This window comes from Octopus bimaculoides, chromosome 3, assembly GCF_001194135.2.
Source record: "Octopus bimaculoides isolate UCB-OBI-ISO-001 chromosome 3, ASM119413v2, whole genome shotgun sequence".
Lineage (NCBI taxonomy): Eukaryota > Metazoa > Mollusca > Cephalopoda > Octopoda > Octopodidae > Octopus > Octopus bimaculoides.
The window spans coordinates 88,337,213-88,346,526 of record NC_068983.1 but is presented as its reverse complement, the minus strand read 5'-3'; the positions used below and the strand labels follow the sequence as shown (position 1 = coordinate 88,346,526).

Genomic DNA, 9,314 nt, shown 5'->3' with positions numbered 1-9,314 from the left:
CCAAGGTGGTACTCCAGCATAACCATGGCCACATGGCTGAAATGTGTAAAAGTGTGTATCTCTCTCTCTCTCTCTCTCTCTCTCTCTCTCTCTCTCTCTCTCTCTGTGTATATATATATATATATAAAATATATATTGAGAAGACCCATCAAGCCAAGTAAAATCGTAATTGTGGCAGATAGTAGTGTCAGGCGAATAGCACCCATGCCAGAGGTGCATGAAAGTACCCATTACACTCTTTGACTGGTGGGCGTTAGGAAGGGCAACCCACTGTAGAAACCATGCCAAATCAGACTGGGGGCTGGTGCAGCCTTCCAGCTTGCTAGCCCTGGTCAAACCGTTCAACCCATGTCAGCATGGACAACAGACATTAAATGGTGATGATGAGGATGATATTTATATGTATGCATGTGTGTGTGTATATATATATATATATATATATATATTGTGTAGGAATCAGTTAGAGGGGTTTAATACCTCTAAGGGATAATTAAATCCAAAGTCGCTCCTGGTTATTACTTGGGTAGGTACAGTCTTTTTTAAGGTTGTTCAGTAGCAGGTGGTTCGGTTGGTAAGCCGTAGTTTAGGTTATACAGGAGAAGAAAGTGGATATAATAACAAGGAGAAACTCGTGGCTTTTGCTGGTATGCCTTTAATCTAATTAGATAACTAAGAAAGAGGAAGCAGAGATGAAGGTAGCATTTATGATCGTTTCAATTTACTTAAACCAGTAAATTGAAACGATCGTAGATGCTTCCTTCATCTCTGCTTCCTCCTTCTTTGTTATCACCCATTTTTCACAGGAATTTTCAATGGCCGGATAACTGAAGAGATGTTGGCGTGGGTTCCCACCCCAGCATCCGAAACTGAGAGTTTTATCATGGCTACTGAATAAGTGTCACATATTTTTACAGATATATATATATATATATATATTATTCATTTAAAATACAGTATACATTTAATACACATCAGAGATGCCTATAATAGGACATCTGCAGGCATCTCTGATGTGTATTAAATGTACACTGTATTTTAAATGAATAATATATAGTCTGTTGACTAATTTTTTTCTCGCTAGACCACCGGTAGTAAATTGAATTTCTAAAAATTTTTTGCTACCCTGAGATTTATTAATTATGATACATAGATCGACAGACAGACAGACAGATAGATAGATAGATAGATAGATAGATAGATAGATAGATAGATAGATAGATAGATAGATAGATAGATAGATGTGTATATATATGTATATACTCTTTTACTTGTATATATATGTATATACTCTTTGTCTGTGGCTCAAACTGATGAAGCCAGTACTCATCCTGGGTTATAAAACATTCAAGAGATTCAGCTGGATCTGCCTCAGACAATGTTAGATTTCAGATATTCCCATGATGTGATCATCCTGGTGCGTTTTTGATCAGAAACCTTCATCACGCCAAGTTCATTGTGCAGAATATTCTCAGCTCTCATGGATATGCTAATAGTATTGGTTATTTGATTTATAGCCAATTGCCTGTCCTCTATCTTATGTGGTGAACATGATCAATGTTTTCCTCGGTGGTGTCAGTATCAGGATATCCAGACCTTGGGTCATCTTCAAGACTCTTTGTTCCTCTTCTAAATTCAGTTGTCCACTTTTGCCCTGTTAATAAAGCTGGAGCATCATCCCCTAATGTAGCAAGCATGTCAGCATGAATGTCCTTCGTACTTGATAACACTACAATGCCAAATTTTGCCAATTTTCAAGAGAACACTCTACTAGTTACTTTTGAAGTCTTCTTTGAACATTCAGATATCAGTATACCTGAAAAGAAACAATAGCGTTATTAATAAGAAAAGAGTTTAAATTACTGCATGCAAAATTTCACGGCTCTAGCATTACTCATTCATAGTTAGCCAATAAACTTTTCAGCCCACCTTTGTACATATGAATGTTTCACCGTGTTATATATCTGTTGCCTAATAAATACATATGCATTGAATATCTTACATATTACAAATACATGTTTATTAAACATTGTCCTCCCTGTTAGATATAAATTCTGAAAATATAAACATGCCATAATTATAGTAATATTGTTTAATTTGTTTACAATGTCATTCTAAAACTATGTGATTGTAAAGACAATGTTATATGAAGTATACCTCCAACACTTATTAATATATTTATGAAATTGGATCTCCTTTACATTGGAGAATTTCAAAACTTTTAAATACTATCTATTGAATAATTTTATTATCTGTCATTAATTGCAAGTTTTACTGCCAGCTGAAAATTCTAAAAAGTTGAAAGCATTTTTGGTCCAGATAATTTTATTATCACTTGTATTGATCAGATGAAATTTGTTGAGGTAAATTTTCTGTAGCTGGATGCTCTTTCTGTCACCAACCCTTACCCATTTCCAAGCAAATAATATATTTTCTTAGTCTGGACATATTTTCACAGAAAATTGCAAACAAATATCACTGCTTGTACAATAATGAAGTTTGTTTACATTGAATGCATAATGTCAAAATGAGGAGATAAGCATGCATGCATGCACACACACACACACACACACACACACACACACACGTGGGTGTGAGTATGATGCCTGAGACTATAGAAGAAATCACTTGCTTAATGTAATAGGACTGAACCCAAAACTGCATGGTTGCAAAACAAATATTTTAACCATACAGCCTTGCCGGCACCCCCACACCCACACTTGTTCAACATACATCTACAAATGTAAGACTAGGACATATCAGCAGTGTTGTATCTTGAGGTTACTGCATGTTTCAAGTCTTACAACTTACATCCTCATCCAGTTGACTTGACCTTGTTTGATCAAGCCTAGGCCTGTGTCCAAGAGGCATTCTACTGACCCCCACCCCCACTAATCACCTCTTTTAAGCCAGAGGCATTTATATGCTTTTTCAGTGGCTCTTATGGTGCTCTTGATGGCTCCTCTGCTTATTCCTGAAATGTCCTGGGTTTCATACACCTCACTGAAGTACAATGGGCAAACCCTCAACTGCCTATTAGTAGTGGCAAATTTTAGTTGTTTCTCTAGATTAACTTCCATCATCCAGTCCTGTACTGTGCAAATTTGCTGGTCAACACTGATTGAGCTCATTGATAATCAACACTGAGTATGCCTATGATCAACAGAGTATTGAACATCCTATCTCTTTCCAGGAAAAATTTATCCAGAATTAGAACAACCAGTTAAAAAGTTACTTTAATCTTTTAATCACACCCACAACTTATCACAATACTGTTGATGTTATTGCTATTGTTGCTCTCTTCACCAATATGCTGTCACACTCTACTGTATCTCTGTATATTGTTCATGGTGCTATTTCTGTTGTCTTTCTACAGAAGCCTTTATCCTCCTACTGGCCGACCTTTACATTATGCAATGGAAGTTGACACAAAAATGTTTCCAGAATCTGAGTTGGTATTCATTTTAATTTTCTTAAAGTGTGTGTGTGTGTGTGTGTGTGTGTGTGTGTGTGTGCGTGCGTGTGTGTTTGTGTGTGTGTGTATGCGTGCGTGTGTGTTTGTGTGTGTGTGTGTGTGTGTGTGTGTTTTGATAGCTCTTCTCACTATTTTGGCTTTCTGTATAGTCTGGTATATATAATCTTATGACCATTAACTTCTATAGGAAGTCATTTACATAAATTGGCCATTAACCTACCTCTCAATCACCACTTATTCTGAAAGTGGATGCTTACCCATGGGCAGACAAGTTGAAATCAATATTACAGGCTAGTGAAACTTTTATTTGTTTTTACAGTATTGTTAGTACTTACAGTGAGGAAGGATTTGCACTTACCTGCAACATTTACAAGCTAAGAAGTGAGTCTCAATCTTACAGATCAGTAAACTTTAACCCTTTTGTATCATACTTTTAAAAAATATACTACCTTTGTATTTAAACTGATTTCAAAATAGTTAAGAAGCTGGAGGGATTTATTGAAATAGCTATCAGGTTCATGCTTTATCTGGTGTTTGTAACATAAATTTAAAAAGGGTTTCACATAGAATCCTAGAGGAAGATTTTTATTCAGATATGAACACTTTAAAATGTAAATTTTGTTATGTAGAACCAGGTGTCTTAGGTGGCCATCAAATCACAAGCTTACCATCTCAATAAAGGAAAGACAAATTATACAATCTAGTGTCTGATACACAGAAAAATAAAATTGCCATGGCTTGACCACCATTGATCATAGGTCTATCTGTTTAAGTTTTGACTTAGGTCTAAACAACTGTAATTCGTTTGATAGTAGTCATAGACTTTAGTCTCTCTCTATCACCTTCCAGTGTAAAAGTTTTGATAGATAGTGATAGAGACTTTAGTCTCTCTCTATCACCTTTCAACAGCATTATGAATGAAGAGACATTAGAACAATTAACAATATAATAAAAAGGTTTATTTATGATGATGCTTGGTTTCACAATTCCTGTCATTCAGCTTAGCAGCCGCTGATTAGATTGTAGTTGGTATATGGAAGGTTAAGGTCTTCCTTGATGCCTGCCAGAGAACAGTGTAAAAGTGCTTCATGGAGGAGCGAGGTGTTGTCATGTAGAAGGTCTGAGCTCAACTCGCCTAATAAAGTGAAACCATGGTTTAAGTGCAAGTTTTACTACGCATGTGCAACTCGAGGAGCTTCTGGTGGTGAAGTCCCCTGCCCATGCGCAGAATAGTACTTCCTCAATGGCGGCTATAATTTCGTGCCACTACACAACAATGTAATGGAAAATCAGGCAAATATGGAAAATCAGATGTAAAAATGATAAGATGTAAGTGTGGCTGTGTGGTAAGAAGTTTGCTTCCCAAACACATGGTTTCAGGTTCAGTCCCACTGTGTGGCACTTTGGGCAAGTAGATTTGGTAGATGGAAACTGAAAGAAGCCCACCGTGTATGAGTGTGTGTGTGTATGTCTTTGTATCTGTGTTTGTCTCCCATCACTGCTTGACGACCATAGCCTCGAGTCAGCCAAAACCTTGCGAAGGAAGTTGGATAAGCAAAAACTGTGTAGAAGTCCACTGGAGGTCCTGTTATTTTTTTTTTTTTTGGCTGGTAGACCTAATTCATTGCTTGGTTTACTATCACCAACTGATTGTAGGGTACCTTTAGGGAAATTTATTCTGTTATAAACATTCAGGAAGGTCTCTAGTTAGAGAATATATTCTTTTCCTTTTTTTCACTAGTCTCAGAGGCTGTGAAAATTGCCAAGAACACTTTCCTTCCTCCTCTGATTAAGTGATAAATTTTTTTTTAGATCTGTTTGATTGATTTGTGCCAGTGTTTGAAATCAATGAAAAATTATGATCTTGTACCAACATAAGAGATCTTCATAATTTTTTCTCTTTTATTTATATTTTCATTTCATCTGAAGTTTATTAAGTCACCCAAAAAGCTGGCTTCCTAAAGAATTCAATGCTCTGCAAAAGGTTGTTAAAAAATTGAGTGAGTAACCTTTTATTTACATATTTCTTGACACATACACATTTGCATAGATGTTGCCCCACTGTGTAGTCTCAAGATATGAACCTGTGATCTTAGTTCATCAATATTCTATTGACCTGACTTGCTTGACTAAATAAATAAATACATAAATAATTAACATATGAAAGATCAGAACCACAAAATGACTACTAAATCAATAACAACTGCACAATTATTACTATTACTGGCTTCAAAGTTATATCTAGTTTCTAATTCTTAAAGGATTTTTTTGTTTTTCATATAATATTAATTATAAGAAATGGGTAGTGTTCATTAACCTTTTGCATGTCCTAATGTTTTCATTTGTTTTATGATAATTTCAGGACAGGCAAACCAGTATCAGAAGAGGCAAGGAAAATCTGAAACTAAGAAGAGTAAACAATCTGGTAGCAAGCAGAAAAAAACAAAGAAGAAAAAGAAGAAATAAAAATGGGAAGTTGGATTAAGAGGGGTTGTGCCTCTTGACCATTGCCATCTCCCTTCCTTCTTTTTCACACATGATGGAATCATTGAGGATCGGGTTTGATTTCAACATCTGCTGTTGAACATTTGTAGGGAAAACATGGGAGGGAATTCTGTTGTGGTAGCAGCTATAGTAGAGAAGGATTGTGTTAAACTGTTTAATATAAGATTTGGAAGGGATGTGACATAGGAAAAAGTGGTAGGTATATTGAGTGAACCTGGCGGAAAGAGGTGCATTCAGCTAAATAATTCAGAAGATTTTGCAGTAACAGTAGAAGAGGCAGAGGGAATAAGAAATGCATGTGAATTAGTGTGGTAATGTTAAAATGGTCTTCATTTGCGTGAATTTTGTCTGTGTGTAACAGCTGTATTGTCCCAGAACTCAGAAATACTCCTATGTGGAATTTTATTTTAACTTTGTTGTAAGTTAACAATGGCTCACTAGATAAATATTTCCAGGCTCTGAAGCAGAACCTTTGTGATAAAGTTTTGGCTATATTTTACACACATACACACATGCAAATATATATATTTATTGGGAATCATCATAAGAGATCAATAAAAATTTTAAAGTTTGGTAAAAATATAAATGATATAAAATAAAATGTAATTTTAAAAAAATGATATCCTTTTGTTAAGATGAAGCGTAAATAAATAAATAAGTAAATAAGGAAATAAACTGAAAACAGAATTTTCCAGAAGAAATAAAATTTGAAATTCTGCTGTTCACTGTTATAAATATTTTTTTTTTTTTATTTTCCATGGTGTCATCAATGGCTAAATCAACAGAATATCTAACAACCACCCAAAGAGTCAGCAGTTCACTTCCTGCCATTGTCACTACAACTAAGTACCACAGAAAGGGATAGTCAACCTTTTTTTTTTTTTTTTGAAAAGCGGGTAGCATGAGACAAGGCTCATCATTAGGCAGGCTGTACCACTAAAACAATGGAAGATAAAGTTAACCCATGACTGGAGTTGTCCCTTGATATAAAATAGCAGAAAAATTGTATAATTAACAGGTGTTTTGTTGGCTTCTAATGTAAGAATGAAAAGTTTTTGCATCACATACATATAAAACACATAATATAATAAAAGCATATGTATGTATACACACTCATATACATACACATACACACACACATTGAGTACCTTCATTGATTGGAGTTGACTATGTATCTGCACCTGTACCTTGTCTAGAGCCACAAGAACAATGTACTTTTTTATTTCCTGTCTCAGATTCGAGTTCGCTATGTTGATGCTGTCAATAATGTCTAAAAGAGAAAGAGAAAAGCTAAAATTTGGCACGTGTTCTGTAACATGAAGTTGTCTTTTATTTATAGCCAATCAAAGGTGTGTTCTCAAATACCTGGTGCACTCTGTATACAGACGAGAGAAAATAGAGAAGTACAAATAAAAATAATTTCTACTCAAGTATGAAGTTGTTAAAAAGAGAGAAGACAGCTGTTTCTGCTAACAAACCAACTAACCAACCAACTGGTCAACACACACACACACACACACACACACACACACACACACACACACACACACACACATGTAAAAAGTCCACCTTAAGTCATAAACTGGATTATAAAAAATTCGAAATTTTACCTCTTTATTTACTTAATAAATATAGATCACATGCTAATGAAGAAGTCATGCAGTCATTTGACAAGCTAGAAATAGCAGCCTAATGTCCCTTGAGTCAAACCTGACAAGCTTAAACAAAGAATTCAGATATTGTGGATAATGTAATGCTAGATATACCTAAAAGTAACAGACCGGTCATAATTGGAATGCTTTTAATCATTTGTTATCTCAATTTTGGCAGATCAGTGGCTAAACAACAAAATCAAAACTAATTAAAATGTAATCTAAAAAAACCACTATGGAATTTTTAGTTGTTATTATCATTGTTGTTTTACTTCTCAGAGCACTTGGTCTTGTTTACTCTGGTAGATTCTGTGAGAGCAAACAGTAGCCTGTTGTCAGAGGTCTCACAGGGTCTCTTTCCGCACATTATAAGCTTTGATAATTGATTGTAAATTATGGGGGAAGACATTCAACATCCAAGTACCAATCTCAAAATCCTAGCTGTCCCCAGCAGAGCAGTTTTATGGGTTTGCTCTGCTCTCATGTCAATTCCGATTTCTCTGACATATTTCTTAAACTTGGTTGTTACTGCTCCGAGTGTCCCTACAACTACTGAAATGAAAGCCACTTTCTTCATAGTCCACATTCTTACAGTTTCACTTTTTAGTGGTCTGTACTTTTCAATCTTTGCCACTGATGTGTGCATCTTCAGGTATTGCAATATCTATAATCTTGGTTTCTCTTTTTCCTTTATCAACCACAACAATATCTGGTCTCCAAGCATTGATTAAGGAGTCACACTGGATTGTTAAATCCTATAGTATCTTATATTCTTTGTTCTCAGTGACTCCTTCTGATTCATGTTCATATCATTTCCATGCTCTGTCCAGGCCATACTTTTCACACAGCCTCCAGTTATCATGCCTCCTTTTGTAATGCTTTTGAGCCAGGTTACTGCACTCACCCACAATATGTGAGATTGTTCTGTTTCTGCTGCCACACATCCTACAAAGAGGTGATTTACTGCTCTTATCTATTTGGAGCTTGGTGTAATTAGTTTTCAGAGCTTGTTCCTAGGTGCTGCATATCAATGCCTCTTTACGTCCTTTCAGATCACGTTTTCTTAGCCATCTCCAAGTGTTGATCTTGCTTTTTCCTTCAATTTTTCTGAGGTATTGCCTATGCAGTGATTTCATTTTCCAATTATTTGCTCTGTCTTTTTCATCTTGTTTCTTAAATGTTTGTGGGTGCACCACATTTTCGGTAGGTATTGTATTGTTAATTCTCATAGCAGTAAGCAAGCACTCACTCTGCTGTTTGATGTACCATCTCAGATCTTGCATCCTATGAAGCCTCTTCCTCCCCTGTTCCTAGGCACATACAACCCGTTAGTATTGCATTTGGGGTGTAGTTCCTGGTTAATTGTTATTACTTTTTGGTTTTCCCCGTCCATTTCCTCAAGCTTGTACTTTGTCCATCAAACAATACCTGCACCATATTGCATTAAGGAAATTACCCATGTGTTTATTGCCCTGATCTTGTTTTTTCCATTGAGCCTACTTTCCATAATTAATTTGGTTCTTCTGAGATATTCTCGCCTAAAGCTTTCCTTCATTTCACTTGCCTTGATGTTGTCATATTTCAAAATTTCCAGATTCTTGTATCTATTAGTTTCAATATCTTTAATTTTCTTGCTGTTCTTAATTTTCTACACCATCAGACAACACTACTTTGGCTTTTTGTAT

At 35.5% G+C, this 9,314-nt stretch overlaps 1 protein-coding gene across 10 annotated transcripts in view; it reads left to right on the top strand.

The window, feature by feature from the left end:
• LOC106879385 (uncharacterized) overlaps positions 1–7,775 on the top strand; it is a 175,326-nt gene extending 167,551 nt beyond the window's left edge. For all 10 annotated transcript variants that reach the window (XM_052966277.1, XM_052966275.1, XM_052966276.1 and 7 more), the window contains 3 exons: positions 3,374–3,448; positions 5,402–5,472; positions 5,835–7,775. In XM_052966277.1, coding sequence (XP_052822237.1) covers positions 3,374–3,448; positions 5,402–5,472; positions 5,835–5,938 — 250 coding nt within the window. In that variant the 3' untranslated portion in view covers positions 5,939–7,775. The remainder of the gene's footprint in view (positions 1–3,373; positions 3,449–5,401; positions 5,473–5,834) is intronic.
• The last annotated feature ends 1,539 nt before the right edge of the window (positions 7,776–9,314 follow it).